The 21,594-nt window shown below is 31.8% G+C and overlaps 1 protein-coding gene across 1 annotated transcript in view; it reads left to right on the plus strand.

Annotated features, from left to right (window-relative positions):
• Positions 1–1,864: 1,864 nt before the first annotated feature.
• Positions 1,865–21,594, plus strand: part of LOC139502919 (transient receptor potential cation channel subfamily M member-like 2) — a 31,371-nt gene continuing 11,641 nt past the window's right edge. Inside the window, exons 1-12 of the mRNA XM_071292586.1 lie at positions 1,865–1,958; positions 2,651–2,804; positions 4,330–4,454; positions 5,172–5,220; positions 6,728–6,896; positions 7,493–7,652; positions 12,466–12,547; positions 13,102–13,226; positions 14,704–14,856; positions 17,769–17,804; positions 19,047–19,158; positions 20,904–21,032. Of these exons, the coding sequence (XP_071148687.1) occupies positions 2,792–2,804; positions 4,330–4,454; positions 5,172–5,220; positions 6,728–6,896; positions 7,493–7,652; positions 12,466–12,547; positions 13,102–13,226; positions 14,704–14,856; positions 17,769–17,804; positions 19,047–19,158; positions 20,904–21,032 (1,153 nt within the window). The 5' untranslated portion in view covers positions 1,865–1,958; positions 2,651–2,791. The remainder of the gene's footprint in view (positions 1,959–2,650; positions 2,805–4,329; positions 4,455–5,171; positions 5,221–6,727; positions 6,897–7,492; positions 7,653–12,465; positions 12,548–13,101; positions 13,227–14,703; positions 14,857–17,768; positions 17,805–19,046; positions 19,159–20,903; positions 21,033–21,594) is intronic.

Below are 21,594 nucleotides of genomic sequence, written 5' to 3' on the forward strand. Positions count from 1 at the left end.
TTAGTCATCATGACTCAGTGTCCTAAAGGAACCTTGCATAGTCGCATTTGTCATCCATTCTTTTGATTATTCAGTTTAGGTTATTTTGGGAGAAAAACGAAAATAACGTCGACCGGATATTGTTTCCGTCATCAGACCGACTTTTAAATCATATGGAAGATTTCCAGTTGCAAGCTGTTGAACATGATTTTCATAACTACACGGGACAATTATTTTCGAGTTATTCTGCATGTATACTATGATTATACTCCTATAATATATAGTGACTCCCTATATAATATAGCAGTGCTCGCCGTAGAGAAGAAACTTGGATTAGAAATAGCAAATAAACAGTCCCTTTATTTATTATATACATATTTTAATGGTAACTTGACGGAAAGGCAAAATAGTGATCAAAGGTACCAGGATTATAATTTAGTACGCCAGACGCGCGTTTCGTCTACATCAGACTCACGCGAAAATGATGGAATTTAACAGAAAAATAATAAAAAAATAACGGACTTTGGAAAAGAGAGAGAGAGAGGGCATAAATTGATTGTCCTGTCTCTAAGTATTTATGACTTTTGATACCGTTTCTGAAACTCTCCAGACATAAAACCTTTTACAAAAATTCATCCGTAAACAGTTTACACAGTCCTTCACATACTTTCAACCAAGCTATAAATGCCCACGATTTCGCGGTTGTTGTCTAGTCATATTGAAAATACTGTTGTGTGTTTATATTTTTTGTAACATAAACTTGAATTAAAAAAACCTGCACTATTTCCTTTTATGAATCACCGGATGATCTGTACAGTATTCAATTTATCACAACAGATTATGAAAATTGATCGAAAGACTGTAACTGACTGAATAGTTTATTATTCAATATTTTATAAAACTACTATGACCAAAATGACAGATTCATATTAAAATTGATTTTCGAGTATATTATCGAATCAGTGAGAAACAAGGGATGACATAGTTTTATTATATTACTACATGTACTAGTACGTAAAATAATCATTTAATTAATTTGTTTCTTTATTTAGAAATTGAATACACAACTTATAACAATCTATATTATTTTTTTATTAAAATTACATATCTTTGTATTTATTTTTCAGTAAGTATTGAAAAGAAAGGTAGTATGCATGCTGTATATGTGAGTTACATTAAACTATTCACTGGTTGTCCAAAGTTAACACACTGATAACTAAAACTATAGAACAGAACACATTCCAAATGTTAAATGATTTAACGGACCATATAAAAGCAGAATGTAGACTATTTCATTGAATATGTCTACCTATCATCACAAAACGGTTGCAATGCTGCAATATTTACGAATATGACATAAAGGCACTAAACCGTTATAAATATATTTGAGATGTAAAAGACGAAAAAAGAAATCAAGACACATTTGTAGTATACGATAGTTCAAATCTTGTAAATAGTTTTGGGTGTACAAATCAAGATAATGAATGAGTGTACCATACACATATTATTTGTAGACGAATCATGTTCAACAACTAGGTTAAACTTTCTTGCTCTTTTATGATATGAATTCAAATCCCAAATCAGTTACATTATCAACAAAACGGAATAAGACGCATTAGTTGTTTTTAAATAAGGCAACTATTCTGATATAAACAGACCGGAAACCACAAAACATGTCGGTACTAGGTTAAAAAAAACGTATTGGTCAACACGTTTTACTACAACTGTTTAGAAAAGAAGATTTACGTAAACATGGAGGCACGTGAACAAACAATTGAGAGAGGGTGTGTCTATTGTTTGAAATTCAATGAACGGTATCTATGATGAGTTTTTTAGAACCTTCTTTCTGTATTATAATATGTTAGTTCATATATGTGAACTGTATCAAAACATTTATTTCTAATTTAAGGACAAAACATACACAAACTTCGATATTTCCTACCGTCAACGGGGCTCATGACAGACCACTTTGTCCACTGGTATGTATTTAATAAACATACCAAACACTTTGGAAATTGTTATATAAAAAGCGCTCTTTTAAATTACTCTTCATCAGATACATTCAAATCATAATCTTTGAAAGCTGGGAATGCGTAAAATATGATGCAAATTCAGGAAGTATAGCATCCGAAAAAAATAATATTTGCCAAATTAGTTTAGAAACGAAGTTTGAACTAACTTAAAACCCGTTTATATTATGTTTAAAAGTCTACAGATAGTTAAAGGCTTGTAAATCAATTTTGATAGAAACATCCAATTGTAAACAAATGTCAAAACATATCATTTAAACATATGCATACAAAGCAGAGCAGCACCAGATGAATTGATATGATGATCGTTACATGCAGGATGATTGCCTTTTGCTATTTATGAGTCATCCTCCATGCAATCTCAAATGAATCTAGACCTGAAAAATATACCACGGGACTCGCTGGTTTCTTTGAGAAGACTGTTTTGTGGTTTTAATAGCAAAGATCACAATCATTATTTGATCGGTCTTTCAAAAAACATGTCGATTTGCTATGTACTATGAAAAATTGGAATTATAATTGTTTCTCAAGTTTAAAACTGAATGCAAGGAATGTGAATTTTAAAGTTGTCTTTAATTAGTTCAAAGCTTTTGTAAGTTCAACTTTTATATTTTTCGTTATAACCAGACTATATTTTGCAGTGTATTCCTGTACAGAAAGACACATATGAAACATGGGAGGAAGAAAAACCAGTCGCATTTCTCTCCATTGTTGGAGGAACAAACCAATATCTGCCTAACGAAACGATTAAAAATCAACTTAAAAATGGTTTACAAGAAATAATGGAAACAACAAGTAAGCGTTGATCTCATTGTACACTACGTTAATTTTCTTATTTAGGGTCCTATTATAGCTGATTGTGTGGTGTTGGTTTAGTAGCATAACCTTATATTTTTACAATTTTAAATGGAAGAAAAAATACATTTTAATAGAAGAGAGTGTGTTTGTTTACTATTATCATAAATCATTTAATTTAAAACAAATAATGCTACCAAAAAGTGATTAATATATAAATTCGAGATAAATACATTATCATAGTACATTTGTACAACCAACAAGAAAAAATAGACACTACTTGAAGAAAAAAATCGAAAGAACCAACTAGTTTGATCTTAGATTAAGTACATGTGGTTTGATGGCCAATCAGACAATTCTTTACAAGAGACCATATGACGTAAGAAGTAACGATTGGAGGCCAATATACGGCCTTTAACAATATGCAAAACCAACACCACATAATCAGTTATATAAGGACCCGGAATTGGAAAATTAACAGCTTCATTTATATACAAAATAACGAACTAAAGTCTAAAATGGTCATTTTGATAATAGCATCATCTGGAAACCATATCTCTGTGTTCAGAATATGTTTTTCAGTCTGAATAGATATGTTTCAATATCATGGGTTTCCGTCAAATTAAAACCAACCAACCGTTATAAAGATCATGCAAACGTAAAGGAATATAAAGGCCACTACAAACAAAATTCAACCACAGTTAGATGTGATTACGATCAGCTGCTACAAAGGAACAACAATGTAGTCGTGGTACTAATTAGTCATATTGGTTTACGACATAACTAATACATTGTATAGTTGATAGAAAAGGTATACCTTAAAAACAACGAAATAAATGGACTGCACTAGGTTTAAACACAAACAAAACCTCAACATAGTAAGAATGATCAAAAGACGATGCACGTTAATCCATCTATACCATACACTTGTGAAATATATACGACTACGTCTAATTAAACTAACCACGGTGACCTAAAACGAGAAACACGTATGACCATATACATGATAAATTCGATGCAACAATTTGAGAGAGAGAGGAGAATAAGATGGGATTCATTGAGTAAAAAGAAAGTCAGATGAGTTTTATGTTGAATCCTTATTATCGCAATATTGTGTAGATAAATAAACTGATCATGCATACAACTTTGAATTTTGTACCCGTGTTTATCTACAAAAGACTCATCAGTGCCAATCGAATAAAACAAAATAAAAAAAGCCGTAGATATTTTCAAGATGTGCTATTCGTTTCTTTTTCTTTTTGAAAAAAAAATATTGTTATATAATTATTCGTCTTTTTCCTAAAATTGTCATCATTAGTATTATAACTAACAGTAATAGAGGTAATATAAGTAGCTGCAGCGCTAGTCGAAGTACAATGTAGTAGTGGGTTTGGTACTACATTGTAAGTTAATAATTTTTTCACTATTTTAATTAATATAATTATCATCTCATTAATTATTTATATTAGTATGATTATCATTACTAAAACTAAAATTGATATAATTATTGTTTATTGCATTTTAGGAATCTGGTTTAAAACTGACGGAGAAAATACAAGTGTTGGGAAGATTGTTGAAGAATTTGCAAAAGAAGAAAAAAACTTAACCCATGTTTTTCATGAGCTTTCAGAGAAAAATACCAATCACAAGGTGAGACAATTTTAACGTTTATAATAGATGCAGTGAAAAAAATGACAGCTTATTAAAGACTTTTAAGTCAATTCAACATTTTCAAACATGTATTTGTCGATTGTCTTCATCACCAACCAGACCGAACAGTAAAATACACCAAATAAGACACCAAGAAAGGAGTTATGTATATAAATATAACCAATCAAACAACATTATCAAAACAAAGGAAAAAGTACAGTTCATCAACAGATCCAATCAACACGTCTAGTGACGGCCTAAGGTTTTCGTAGCTTCCACTTACCTACCCCCTGCTAAAACGCCTTCCCCGTGATTGATGTAAGCCATTGTTCCAGTGTGTGTAATATATAGCTGTGATTCTCCAGTAAAATAAAAAAAAATTGTTTTACGTGTAAAACAAATCTCATAATGTTATCGTTTGACAGCGTATAAGAATATATGTTTCAAAACGTTGAAAAAAGTTGCATTCAGACGGTTAAGACCGCCAAAAAATGGCCTACTTAATACCATTTTGTTAAAGTAATAAAAATATTTCAAATGTAAAAATATAATCAACTTGAAGATATTTGATGATATACATTAATATCTATAACTGTTTTTTAGTATTTGAATGAGTTATTTATATTTCGAATATAAATTATTCAAGGAAACATTGAATCTTTTGCTCTGATAAAAATGAAATTGTTTTGCTTCAAATGTAGACTTAAATACTTGTAGGCTACACATTTGGGTCAATCAGACTATGTTCTGGAAGCTTGCATCACTGGTAAGTCAATGCTTTATTGGGTAATGGTCCACAGCTCTATAATACAAATAGTAGAGGAATTACTGGAGCAAACTGATCCATGAATAACTGAAACAAAAGCACAAATGAATTATTGAAACGAAATGATCAAAGAATAACTGATACGAAAGAACGAATGAATGACTGGAATAAATAAATTCGATCAATAAATCCATCAAAAGGCGCTTTATTCCAATGTGTCATTTAAAAACATATTCAAAAGAAAATTCAAGAACAATCTTTAAAATTAAACAAAATAAAACAAAACGTCAGCAACTCGAACATATATCTCCTGATCGTCCCTTATTATCAATAAGTACTCTTTGTACTTGCACATACTAGATATATAACAGAAGATAATTTGCATTCGAGATATGTGAACTTATCGGTCGTCCAACTGTCTATATCAATCTCCTCAGCTCTTAATAAAACTCCATATCACGGCTTTGTGACGTCAAATACGTTGATCTGGCCTTACTAACTTTGACCCGGACATATCAGCGACGTCATAATGTTTGAACCGACGTTGATAAGTTTGACCCGAACTTATCAAGTCAACTTCCGGTTGCTGGTGAAACTAAGACAATACTTCCAAAAGACGCAAATACAGCCCGATAAATCGATTATCAGGTTATCGGCATATTAATATTGTAAAATATCAGCTGCTCGACATAATATGAAGGCTTTTTGATCTCGTTCGCTGCGCTCACTCGACAAAAAGCTTCATATTATGTCTCGCAGCTGATATTTTACGATATCAACATGCAGACAACCTGATAATCGGTACTTACATGTTTTACACAAACAATTATCGAAATGTTGTTCATAGCAAATAAGTTGTAATAAATTTCCTACAGCGGTTTTCAAAATAAGTAAGCGAGTTTAAACCGGCTTGATTTAAATGGACAGGGTACAATTTGAAATTATATACATGTACAACAATAAGATATAACAGAATTTGGCAATTTTTTATTAACTTTTCTAAATTAATGTTACTAATAACCTAAGTTTTATAAATACAAATTTTAAGCGCTAATTGTGAATGTTTTTATGAATAGAATTTCTCTCAAAACAATTAAATTGGACTTTTTTTTTATTTGAAATGACGTGGGTATTGTGCTATATCTTCAAAGACTCACTGCCATGTTGAGTACAGGCCAATTCAAGAGCTGCTCCTCTTATAGTAAATGTTTTTGCCGTGCTGTTTTCTGATTTTGTGTCATGTGTCAATACTACATATCCGTGTTTAATTTTTCTTTTAAATTAAGGATCATTGTATTACAAAGAAATTCATTTGGCGCCTTGATTAATTATATCGAAAATCCTATACGGTTTTTTTTGGAAATAGGCAAGCATACTAAATCGTTATACAGACATCATTAATGTAGCAGATGTCTATTCACTTATCAAATACGATATTAATTTCTGAGACTTATAAGAACAATAAATGAAAGCTTTGTAACATACTTGTTCTTCTTCTAAATAACAGATCACTTGAAGGTTCCTATAATAATGATAATTATTGGAGGTGACGAGAACTCATTTGTTACCGCTATGACATACTTGAAGATGAATTATCCGGTTTTAGTTTTAGAAGGGTCTGGAAGAGCTGCAGACTTCATCTGTAAGGGATACAGATTAAGTACCTTTAGAACAAGGTTGGTTTCGTATTGTTTTATTGTTTATTCTAAACTTTCATAAGAAAATAAAGATGTGCTGGTATTTTTCATTTGTTTGTGTGTTGTAGTGGGTCAAGTAACTAAGTAAAGTAACTACTCCAAACAGTATACTTAAGGGCTAATATGCATGTAACCTTTCAAGGTATGATCTAATCGTAACATAAATTTTAAAAGAACAATCCGTATGTTCGATATAAATCTTGCCTTAAATTATTTGATGCACACGGACCCAGTTCTTTATAACAATCTGTTGCTAATATCTGTACAACGTTTAAACAATCAACCGACCATTAAATCAATGTATTTTTTCATTCATCGATCAAATACAATAATGCTTTAAAGTCATCGAAAGGAGAATTTCAAGCTAAAATTTAAACAATGATCAACTATTTCAACTTGAATTCAAAGTTACCATTAGTTCTAAAATTGGTTCAGTGTTCATATGGCTCATATTTAATTGTATATTATTTTGTAAATGAAAACTCAATACACATGTACCAATATGCATTTGACTGGTATGTAGAATTATATTCATAATAACATACCTGACGTATTAATCTTTTGTATAATCACAGCGAAGACAAATGTGTCCTGTCTGATACATTCATATCTGAAATGGCAGAAGCAGCAAAATACATTTATGGTTTTAATCAGGAAGAGAGGATTTCTGAAAAAGTGAATTGTGACAAACTAGCAAACAAACTCAAACGTGCATTGGAGACAAGATGGAAATTTGTATGTATCATTTATAGCAAATTTATGTTTAAATATATCGTTAAACAAGATTTGGCATGCAACCTCCATATTTGGTCTTTTAAATTTATTACAGATATGACTTTCTATGTTTTACACACGTTTTGGAATGTTATATTCTTTGTGGATTTAAATAACGGTAAGTAAAATCGTTGAAGTGTCATCTTTATTGTGTTCATTCTGCCTGTGAATGTGAAACGTACATTTACGATGTACAAAAAAATACAAACATTTATTTGTATTTACATACATATTCAAACATACTTTAAAAAAAGCTAATACTAATAATGACCACTGCCCCTTTCCTCGATCTTGATATTTGTATCATTAGCGGGAAGCTTAATACAAAAATTTATGATAAAAGAGATGATTTTTCATTTCCTATCGTTAATTATCCATTTTTAGATGGTGACGTGCCCTTGTAACCATCTTTAGGTGTTTATATATCTCAACTTGTACTATTCTCTGGAGCTGGCATGTCTGTTAACTGCTAGTAGTCTGTTGTTATTCATATATTATCGTCATTTTATTTATTTTCTTTTGTTACATCTTTTGACATCGGACTCGGACTTCTCTTGAACTGAATTTAAATGTGCGTATTGTTATGCGTTTACTTTTCTACATTGACTAGAGGTATAGGGGGAGGGTTGATATCATCAACATGTTTAACCCCGCCGCAACGTTGCGCCTGTCCCAAGTCAGGATCCTCTGGCCTTTGTTAATCCTTTTTTTAATTTTAGTTTCCTGTTTATAATTCGGAGTTTAATGTGACGTCATCACTGTACTAGTATACATATTTTTAGGGGCCAGCTGAAGGAAACCTACGGGTACGGGAATTCTCGCTACATTGACGACCCATTGGTGGCCTTCGGCTGTTGTCTGCTCTATGGTCGGGTTGTTGTCGCTTTGACACATTCCCCATTTCCTTTCTCAATTGTATACACATTTGCACATATAGTAACCAAAGTTTTCAATGTCACAAAATATTGAAACAGAATAAGAAACCTCTTGACACATCCTTGTCATGTGATAAAGCATGAAGAAATAATTTACACATACTATAATTAAATTGTAATTGAAGTATGTTCAGTAAAGTTCTGAATGCATATTCATTCGTGTAAAATGTGTTTACATTTTTGAAACAAATAAGAAAACCTTTTTTTGTTGAAATTTACTGTGTGTGCCTTTTCTATGTTTTGAATGATGTCAATATCAATTGCAAGTTATATTAAAAGCTTTACATTGTATATGTATTTTTTTAAGAATTCTCTTACTATTAAAAAGTAAAAACACAAAAATACTGAATTCCGAGGAAAATTCTAAAAGGAAAGTCCCAAATCAAATGGCAAAATCAAAAGTTCAAACACATCAAACGATTGGACAACTGTCATATTCCTAACTTGGTACAGTCATTTTCTTATGTAGAAAATGGTGGATTGAACCTAGTTTTATAGCTAGCTAAACCTCTCACTTGTATGACAGTCGCATCAAATTCGATTATATTGTCAACGATGCGTGAACAATACAAACAGACACAATCGGTAAAAATGTCAAAAATAGGGGTACAGCAGTTAACATTGTGTTTTCATCTCAAACACTATAAAAAACAACAAATTTAACGACGAAGAACAAAAAGGCATACATCAAATTAAACATCCTCATTTTGCTTACATTATACGATTTTATTTATCTATGACAAATCTACCCATAAAGGATGGAAGGTTTTAAGGACTGGTGTATAATTGCGCGTTTGAAATTCGCACAGGTAGACATACAATACTGTTGTCGTTCAAAGTATGACCTGATACATAAATTAACTCATCATAGATACCAGGACTAATTTCACGTAAAATAGATTTAACAAAAAACAGACTTAACAGTAAAAGTAAAATTAATAAATAAATAGTAGTGTGGTTCAAAGTACGACGGGATACATAAGTACAGAGTCACGTCAAATGTATATCACAAAAACAGACTTAACAGTAAAAGAAGTATTAATAAATAAAATAATGTCATTCAAAGTATGATAAGATTCCCAAGTAAAAGTAATCTATAATACTGAAATTACGAGGTCCAATTTGTCAGCCGTCATCACGTAAAAACGACGAATCAAAGAATTCAACTTTATATTTAACTTATATAGTACAAAGATGTAGATTAAAAATTACATCACTCCAGGCCCTTTTGTTTTCCACGTAATTAATATTGCCAATAATTAAGAAGTTCCGGGTCGAGTCCGATACCGATACCAATAGTATATTCACCTGTAACCTATTACCTTATCTGTACGTTCAGGCGCACCACCAAACGGTGTATTCAGGATTAATATGCTATATACATGGGTCATAATCACAGGGTTGACATAACTAAATTGTCAAATTGTTACCTATTGTAGTATTTTAATCAGTAAGACTTTGTAAGATAACAAATCTGGACTAATTATAAGGCGTATAGGTACAGTTTTCAATTTGTTAGCGGACATACATGACATAAAACAGTGAATCAAAGAATTATATTTAGAACTAATATATGACAATGCTGTTGATTGGAAAATACTCCATTCCAGGACCTTTTGTTTTCCAAATAATTAATATTACCAATAATTAATAAGTTCCAGTTCGACGGGTTCAAACACAAAGATTCGAAAGCAGAGAAAACTGTGTATCTTATAATCGGCATGACTTTATCAGATGACAATACTAATACTAAAATAAGGCATGCGCATAGTTATATACTTTAATTCATTCACGGACCCGCGATATCACGGGTGTGTTCTAGTATTAATAAATAAAATAATGTTGTCGTTCAAAGTATGATTGGACACATTAGCACAGAGTCACGTCAAATCGATATATCAAAATCAGACTTAACAGTAAAAGGAATATTGATAGAGACAAATAAAAGAATACTATTATAACACGTTATTCAGATGATTAACAACGTCAGTACGCACAATCTATACTTCAAGACCATCGTGTATTATTTGTGAAGTTGATACGGAATATTTATCAACAAGTGTTTGGCACCTTCCGATGAACTTTTTAAGAAAAGAAACCCTGGTTCATCAACTTTCTGCTCAGACACTGGTGACGTTTTACAAAGTCTGAGTAGGAGCTGCAAGCTCTTGCATACCGAATAAGTTGGGAAATGTATATTCCATATGCAGGTGAAGTTGGTATATTGCAACTAAGGTGGGGGAAATTGATAATTTCAAAATAAGAATCGTCTCGTCTGTCATAGATTCGGGTACTGAGATGACTGTGCGTGTCAAATTCGAGGCAGAAGTCTAAAAATGAGGTGGAGGAAGCCTTGTCTGTTGTCTCTTTAATTTCTAGTTATGGTGGATATATTAATGGAACCCAATCAGAAAAGTTCGGATTGTTAATGGAAAGAACATCATCAATATATCTGAAAGTGAAATTAAATAACCTGGCTTCTTTGATCTTCTTGTTTTTGACAAGTGTCTGAAGGAACTTCGATTTATATGAAAATAATAAGAGGTCGGCAAGGAGAGGCGCACAGTTCGTTCCCTTAGGAATGCCGACAATTTGTTGAAGAAGTCTACCTCCAAATTCAACAAATGTGTTGTCAATAAGAAACTCCAGCATACTGATCACTTGTTCCCCTGTGTAGCATGTTTTACCCTTTTGTTCACTATTAACAAAATATGCCTTGTGGTAGCTCAAAGTGATAAATGTATAATGTATTGTCATGATGAAAAGCATTGTGGATTTTTTCTATAAGACGGTTTTTCAATTTTACATGGAGAATGGTGGTATACAAGGTTGAAAATTTAAAAGTTTTGATAGAACTAATTTCAGAAAAAGACCGAGATTTAAAATTATCCAGAAGTTCTTTAGAGTTTTTAAGAATCCACATACGATTAATACAATTACGCGAGTAAACAGTTTCACGGTATTTCTGAAGACTCTTTTTCACTGCGGACATAATTTTAGTCAATCTAATGGACAATTCTTTAGTGGACTATGCAGATGAGCCGGCAATGTACTGTTGTTTGTATGGAATTTTGTGAAGTTTAGGTATCCAATACAAACAAGGTAAGTCCTCCGATTTGTTGTCCAATGCAATTTTCATTGAAGCCATGAAGGACTTATGATTCGCCAAAATATCATCCTTGTCAAATGATATGTTTTTGTATGTGGGATTACCTGAGTGCTCATGTATTCCTAATTCTTTTACAAGATACTCGTAGTATTACGATTTACATATAAAGACACTATTATTTGAAGCTTTGTCCGCAGGAACAACAACATACTTATATTGAAGAGATAATATATTAAGTTTCTTATATCCTTCCTTTTCCTATCAAATCAATTGTGGTTTTTCATTCCATTATGTACACAAAAAAATGTGGTATGGTTGCACCAGAGGCTAAGTGAAATGTAAAATATGTAAGTTAGCAATGACAGTTAACTGTATGATCTTTGAGTTGAAATCTCACAAAGCATTATCAACCCCATCGCAATTTTTGGCTTTCCTAATAAAGGAGCCTCTTTGGTTTGTATTTTTATTTTCGGGGCCGGTTGAAACCTGCCTCTGACTGCGGGATTTTGTCGCTGGGTTGAAGACCCATTTGTGGCTGTTTTCGTTTCATTTGTCTGTTTGATATATTCTAATTTCTATTCTTTATGTCATTTAAAAATTAACAGAATATAGCGGTATTGAACATGGTGGCGATGTCAAACCCCTATCCAACATAGTTCAGTGATTTAAATACACACGGCTCAGACAAATTATCTAAACCCGGTTGAAATACATAATTTTTTTTTTTCAGATTCACGTGCACTCGATAAACGATACAACACACAGTTTTGACAAGGCCATTCAAGATATACTTTTTCAGTTGTTGTGCAAAGGTTAGACTATGTTCGACTATCTTCTATCAGTATGCTTTTTCCGCAAACAATAATTTAGAAATATCTGTATTATGCATTTGTGTTGAACAATAACGAAGCTGAGTAAGAACGCAGAGGAAAACACTATTGATGGTGGTTTACATTTTTCGCATCTCCAAGCACACACTATTGTTCACCTACTCGAGTCATTACCACTTACTAATAGGTATTTCTAGTTAAATGTTGTAATATAATACAGAATTTGTTTTACTGGAATAGCCACGTTGATATTCTTGTATGTACTATCATATACACTTTACATACGGTTTACTCTTTATATATATATATGAATAAACAGTTCAAGTATTAAGAAAGGTTGTAACTGTTATAATCGGTATTTGCAAAATATATTTACGTAGGAACCTTTGTTAACTTATTGGACACTAAAACTGTTCTTTTTCATGTTTGTCATCTGACGCCCCTCCCCTTTAAACAATCTAATAAATACAAAAAATGTCATAAAGTATATAATTGAGTAATGTATATATTTTTATATATCATATACACACATTTAGAAAACAAACAGGATTATGAGATTATAGAAAACATACTTAAGTATGCCGATTTGTGGGACAGACCAGATATTGCAGAGAAAGAAGTATTCAATTTACAAAACAGCAACTTATTGCAGATGATACAGGTATATTTCAATTTTTGTAAAATGTCTTCCTGACTTAATAATTATATACCTGTTATTTAGCCAACTCTGTGCAATGGTTTTGCTGGTGATTTAAGCCTCTAAAAATATCAATCAGCTTGTCCTTGCTATCACTAATGGAAATATTGAAGAAGAAGATTTATTAAAGTAAAAAGTTTTAAAAAGGGAAAACAACAAAATAAACTGAAAACGCCATGGCTTAAATAGAACAATACAGACCGTAGTAAACAAAACAAAACATAGAAAGACAAAAAACGAGCGACAAAACTAAGCATATGTGACCAAAGTTAATGACGATTAAAAAAAACTATGACCCAACAAAACTATAAACACGAGACGTATCGAATAAATCCAATAAAAGGCCAAACTTTTTTATATACTGGCAAAACTCATTTCCAAAGTGATTGTTCCAAATATCACTGCCATGTATTTCTTTGCTCTCCACAAAACCATTATAATTTTATAGAAAATCAGTATACGTCAGTGGTATTTCCTCAACTCTTAATCAAGGGCTTAGGTGAATTTTGTCATGTCCGAAATCGTAATATTTGTTTGATCCCCTTAGTTTGAACACTGTACTTTCCGTTAAGTTAATTTTTAAAATGTATATTTCCAGAAAATTGTATAAAACTGTCATGACTGTATAATGTTTCCAAACTTATCAAAAATGAAAAAGTCACTGCGAAATTTGCGTAGGAAAATCTGTCATAATCTTTTAGAAATTATTTAGTGGTTTAAAACCATAATATGTCCGGGATGCTGCTCATGCTGGTACAACCCTTGTTAGAATTAACTTAAAAGGTCAAATTCGGAAAACGGGGTTGGGATTCTCGTACATTCCGTTTCTGTGTGTGTATTATATCTTAATGTTGAGTCGTTTTTCTCCCCTTATATTCAATGAGTTTCCGACAGTTTAAGTTTGTTACCCCGATTTTGTTTATTGTCTACCGATTTACGAGTTTTGAATAGCGGTATACTACTGGTGCCTTTATTTACAAGCACGAACCCTCTAATATGGAAATCATGATAGGAAAAAACAGCCATGGAATGCTATATCAACAAAAAATTGTGCGCTATTGGAATTACGTTACACTAAAAAGGAAAGTTGACAATTTGGAAGCTGAAATTATCCATTGTGTCGTAAAGGTTTGTTTTTAGTCGACCTTCATTGTCAATTTCTTAATTAAGATCAAGATATGAGACAAACTTAACTGTACATGTTGTATCCTTTATCTCAAATTTTATGGGATAGATACTTTCAAAATAGTACTTTGTCAGTTGTATTTAACGGGTATCTTTTATATTGTTTTTCATCAAATGCATTATATAATTATTCAAACTGTGTTAGGTCATCAAGATCTGATTCTACTTGGATAGGTTATTTTCTACCGTTAACTCAACCTCACAACCTAAATCATAGTTTATATAATATTGAAAGACATAATTTCATTTTAAATAGGGGAACAAAGACAGCATATTATCAATACTTTTCAAAAATGCATTGGTGGACAAAAAAGAAGAAATTGTAAAACAAGTGCTTGATTATATCCAGGATAGAAAATTCCTTACAGCGTTTTTACAACAAAATCTAAAGGATCTATATGTTTTAGAGGTAAGTCTAGATCTGCGACTTGTTATACATGCATGGAGTGCGTGACTTTGCAGAATGAAATAATTGACTTTAATATTTACCAAAACCTTTAGGAATACTTGATCACCAATGCTCTTCAACTTTGTATATTAGTTGGGCTTTATTATTTTTTATTCAAGCGTCACTGTTGAGTGTTTTGTAGACGAAACGCATGTTTGACCTATAAATATAAAATTTTAATCCTGGTATCTATGATGAGTCTATTTAACAACATGGAAGTGCATGAACGACTGATCATATGAAATCAGTTACATACAAGTTAACACACGGCTCAGTCTCTTTAAAATTAACAAAACCTTTTGTTTCATAGATGATATCATTCTTCTATATAATTGAAAGTCTGCGCTTGTTTTAATTCCATTATAAATAAAGATAAATGTTAGTATAGTTTAAAAGAATAAGTACAAGAAAATGTGATATAATAAAAAATTGAGACAAGTAATCACTATACATTGTAGTCTTAATAACTTGCACATTAGCTAGTTATGCTCCTATGGGTACAATCTGCAACACTAGGTATAAAATGCTGTGCGCAGCTTTATACGACCGCAAACTTCTAATAGCTTGGGCAAGTATAGACACATAATTTATGCTTAAAACACTAACGAATTTGAAGTGCAGTTGAATATTTGACACAGCTCATAATATTGACTAGAACTGAGTGGTAAAAGAAATAAAATATATACTAAATTAAACATTTACCTATTATGTGTCATTATTAAAAATCTTAGTGTATAATCAGAATCAGCATAACATAGAATCTACAGAAAGCAATCAGAATAATTTGGACCTCTATGTAGACCAAGTAGATAACTAAGCCCACAATCAAAATTCATGGCAAGATTCAACATTTCAAACAAATCAATCAATATATAGTTGTGGTTGAATAAATTTAAGTTGAGACCCTGGTAGGGTATAATTTTGAAACTTGGGCTAAAAGTCCAAACTTTCAATACGGATTTAGATTCAGCTTTTTGAAAACACGCTATGTATATTTAATTTATAAGGAAACCATACACTGGGTTTTTTTTTCGGATGCCAATGTTTATCAATTTGAAAAATGAGCTCACAATTAAAAATCTAAATACAGGTTTATTTATGGACCATAAAAGCTTGGTTTTAAAAGGAGTTCGATTCATAAAAAGCGTTCTGTGAGTATTGGCTGGATGATTATTGTCACCTTCAACTTAAAAACTCGTTGTACTGGAACAAAATATTTATTTTTCTTAGATTTGCAAAGCGGATCAAAATTGATTTGTAACATTTCATTATAGACCTATATTTCCATTCCTTAATATTAAGGTCCATAACTCAGCTCAAAATTACAGAACAGAACAAAGTTCGAACTTGATCAGTAACTTTTTGTACTGACGGATGAGAAGACTGAATGCAAACCTAAAGTTACCTTCGACATCGTCATTACAGCCCTAAAACATACATGTTTTGCATTCAGAAAATAAGTTCATACACGATATCAAACAGTTATTTCCTCCAGTTCTTCAAAAATTAACCAAGGAAAGAAGAACAATTTCCATATATCATTTATTATGTATACATAACCTTTAAAATATCTATTTAACTTACATGTATTTGTATTTATTCTCAAAATATCTAATAACATGAATGAAGAAGAGTTAATTTTGACCTTTATTTATACCGTTACATGTATATAATGCTTTAATCGACTACATTTTTGAAATGTTTATAGACATCTGTCATAATGTACTTCTTAATACATGTTACATATATTCTCTTTAACATAATGTTGGATTTTTTTGGTCGAAAATTTAATTTTTATGAAAAGTTGAAACAAAACAAGTGCTGTTTTCTCTTATATTGTTAATATACAAAATATAGAGATTGATACATGGCCTTTTCCTAAACGGCCCGGGTATCATCCCGAAATCCCCATATCAGCCCGAGACGTAGTCGAGGTGCTGATATGGCCCGAGGGATGATACCCGGCCCGATATGGAAAAGGCCATGTATTAATAACTTTATCATATACTTCCGACAATTGTTTTATGTATGGTAAATTAACAAAAAAAATAAAAAAAGCAGTCAAAACCTTATAAAAAAGTTACATTATGAATCCAACGTTACAAATACACTATAATTGCCCAACAATAACACCACTACCTCCATATTTATTTAATATTATGTTATTTTTACCTATAGAGGCATTTTGAAACATTATAGATTGGAAGGGGTTTACAGTCATTTTTACTCCATGTTTGTTGTACTATAAAATGATTCATAATTGTCAATGGCATTTGTTAGCAAGTACTAAACTATCCCCACACAATTTCCCGTAAATGTTGATACAAAATATCTGACGTCACAATGAAAAAGTAAACAACTGATACCGGAAATACCGGAATTGACTTGCATGAGATGCACTATTATTGGTTTTGTACACGTGATGCCTCTTATATGGGTTACAATGTATCAGCCTGGGTGGGAAATTATGGCTTGTGTACTTCCGTTCATTACACACATGCAAAAGCTATCATATCAGTGCTAAGTTTATGATAAATTCGGATATCATCAGCATGTAGTTTATGACACACATACATTTGTGTTGTATATATTTTGCATAGTAAATATATGAAATATAAAACATATGACCAAAAAGAATTCCCGTTAGTTTTTATGTGCTAACAATTGATATGATTAAAAACTCCTATACTAAATGCTTTCACTAGTGTTTAATAATAATTTTTGGAGCGGTTTGTAAAATGTACGACCTATGTATACAAAATATATACACTGACAGTTATCTCGCCAAGATATTCTTTCTTTATGTTGCATAATAATTCAATTCGAGGAGATGAAAGTCTGACAATCCATAATTAGAAGTTTCTTCTTTTAAGCACAACGGTTGTTATGCAGGAGAGTGGATTTCAAAGGTAATTGTTATAACATTGAAGATCTTTAATTCATACTCAATAAACAAAATTAAAGTATACATAACACAACATAGAAAACTAAAGACTAAGCATCACGAACCCACCAACAAATTGGGGTTATCTCAGGTGACCCGGAGGGGAAACATATATTGCTCCATATATGGCACCCGTCATGTTGCTCAAACCCGCTAAATAGTCTTACTCGGTAGATCACATTAATGAAAAAAGGAAGGAGATTGTGTAACATTTACGGAGGATTTCAGTATTTTTAGGTTTTACATTGTAAATGAGGTATTAGACCTTATGTTAGAATTAAGACTTCAAAGCATAAACGTTTTGCAGTAACCAACATAAAACAGACATATGTTTATGTATATGACCTTTCCTCGAAATATTTTCATTAAACATTCTTGTAAACGATTGAAAATAATAAAAGATGAATAAATAAACGAATAGACAAAATTGAAGACTTTACTTTTTACAGTTTCTGCGTCTGAGGAACTAATCTGGACTTAATTTCATCTTGAACTCTCAAAGCTGAATATTTGACAAAAGGGTATATAAATGATAGCTTTATATTGGTAAGGCGGCCTTGAAGCAAAAACCTGCTTTGTTCAATTTTTCTCATTGTAGTTTTGATAAAATATAACAGAGTTGGAAGATGAATACAAACCATTTCAGCTCTTCACTAGAAGTTATTATAATATTTCGTTAATTCGTTAAATGTGTTATACATGTGTTGAAAAGTTATCATTCTACATCGCTGAGGTCCTTTGATTTCGTATCATGTTAACATTGCTATATTTTGCAGCAAAACGAAATAACCTTATCAATGATTTGGCTGATTACGAGGAACGTAATGACCAAAACACAGTCTATTCAAATTAAAGTCATTGTATAAGATCAGAATTAAACATGATTAGGAACAGTCCTTTTGTTGTCAGTGACAGAATAAAAGGCATGTCGACATCGAGTAATAATGCAATGCAGAAACAAATATTTGAAAGAAATTTCAGAAAAAGAACATTATCATACATTTATCAAATATAACACGATTCAAAGTTAAGACACTATACCGTATGTTGCAGATATATCTTTGTACTTTTTTTGGACTTATACATTGGGTATGAACTTAAACATAAACTATCGTACGACTATAATGGTCGTAAGTCTTGCAGTCTACTTACGATCAAATTTTTTTTTTTTTTTCATGAATCATATTTCTAAATTTATTTCTTTAAGATGTGTGAGCGAGACAATAGGAAGAACATTGTGAACACGGTAAATGGAGTTGTGAAAAAGATACTTGGAAGCGGACAATGGAAACCTTTTAAAGAAAATGAGGACAAAAAAGGTATTATCATCCACCTACATTTGTACATTCTAAACGAAGAATTTAAGATTGACGAACAGGTAACAGAAAGAAAAAAAAGTATATCGAGTGATGTCATGTCGTCAACAACAGATTTTAACAATATGTTACTGTATCGGTCTAATTATTGTGAAAAAAACATGAATTGTGTCAGACTATTTTCAACGTGGCAATCTGCCATACGTTTGCATGAAACAACACGAATGAAATATCAATTGCATGTGAAAGTAAACGGCATTCAAAATAATATCCCTGACAATTTAATCATCTTTGCATAAAACCATCAATATTGCATATATGGTAGAATATTGGTCTTAAAATTCGTAATCGCCGTTTCGTCGCTTAGCACACAAAATCAAAAATTGAAAGTAAAGGCTTGTCGGATCGTGGTCAATATATTTAGGAAGAGGTGGTACGACCGCCAATGAGACAACTCTCCATCAAAGTCACAATTTATCAAAGTAAACCATTATAAGTCAAGCTACGGTCTTCAACACGGAGCCTTGGCTCACACCGAACAGAAAACTATAAAGGGCCCCAAAAATAACTAGTGTAAAACCATTCAAACGTTAAAACTAATGGTCTTATCTGTATAATAAAGCGAGAAACGAGAAACATGTATGAAACTACAAGAACAACTACGGAACATCAGATCCCTGACTATTATATACATAAAGAAGGTGTGGTGTGATTACAAATGAGACAAGTCATTACCAAATGACACAGAAGTGGTGTATAAAAATAGGCACCGTTAATGTTATTAACAGCTATATGTTACCGTACTGTCTTCATCAATGAGCAAAGTTCATACCCCCTAGCTAATCAGCCGAAATAGCAAATGTAAAACAATTCGAACATAAAAAACTAACTGCATAAACATGCTAAATTCTATACAAAAAACATGTAACGGAAAACAAATATGTAACACAGCAACAAGCAACAACCACCGAATAACAGGCTCCAGCTGACTTGGGACAAGTGTATGCATACAGATTGTGCAGACTTCAACACGTTACCAAGATCCAAACCCTCCCCTAATATGCGGATATAGAATATATTGTCATCCTACAGACTGCTGCATTGTGAACTTGCATGTTGAAAATGCGACTCAGCGTATAGGTCTAGTACTTTGGCAGGCTATCATTCATAATGCACTTAATGAACCTACAATGTAGTGATATCCATAAAAGGGCCTAAAGTTACCAGAGGAATAGTCCAACTCATATATCGAAAATAAACTGACAATGTCATGGCTAAAATGAAAAAAAGACAAACAGACAAATAAAAGTACACAAGACACAACAATGAAAACTGAAGACTTAGCAACTCGAACCCAACCAAAACCTGAGGGTGATGTTAGGCCTTGAAGTCATATAACTTTCGATTTAGTTTCGAAACTCCAAAATCGAGTAATCAAAATGCTGGATTTCATGTTTGGAGCATTATTTTTGTACTCTGAGCACTGAGCAAAGTTTTATGACTACAACCTTAGGTGCTCCGGAAAAATAACCACAACCATCCACCATCATCAAAATTCTATAGAAAATTACCAACCCAAAGAAATGATATTTTATGTGACTTCTTGAGTTCTGACAACTTTCCAGGAGAAATCATCGGAGAAGAAATTTTTATGAGCACTAATTTTGCTTCAGTCTGTAGTTGTAACTATTCCATGAAAAATTAGTATTGCAAGCATTGGATTAATTATTTGATGATTGTGTTCACAGGTTTGAAAAAGAAAACACATGACATATATGAGGGAGATATTTTCAAGCATTTATTCATATGGGCAGTTTTAATTGACCGAAGAAATTTGGCAATGATATTTTGGAAGAAAGAAAACAATGACTATATATGTAAGTTTTTATTTGATGATTAAAGGTATGAATTATATTCCATTTTAACTTCACAATACTTCAGTTTTAAGGTCTCGTTTAGGGCGAAACTATATGTTTTTGCAGTCTTAGATCTTTATTTACTATAATAGTCATATAATAATAATTGTATGCTTTCCTTTATAAGAATATTTTTAGTGTTGATATGTTGTCGTTTTTTGCACCCATAAAATTAGACTCTTACCGTTTGTTTCTTTCGTTCTTGTGTTCATCAACATCTGTAGCTTGTTGGTTTTATTCGGGTTTATGATATATGCAGTAAATTGACTACTGTCTCTTTAATTTGGCTACAACCATACACGCTTAGTTGGTCCGTCAATCGATAAAATCACATATTTTTTGTATAGTTCAGGAACAAATGGCATATACATTTATTAACAATGTAAATTTTAAGTGTCATTAAAGTACCTCAAAATCACAAACGTATATTATTAGTTATTATTGTGATAATAGGTTTCATACCTTAATAATTCTTTATTATTAAATCGTCTGAAATACATGAAGTAAACTACTGACAGTTCCT

The sequence above is a fragment of the Mytilus edulis genome, chromosome 14 (assembly GCF_963676685.1).
Source record: "Mytilus edulis chromosome 14, xbMytEdul2.2, whole genome shotgun sequence".
Taxonomy (NCBI): domain Eukaryota; kingdom Metazoa; phylum Mollusca; class Bivalvia; order Mytilida; family Mytilidae; genus Mytilus; species Mytilus edulis.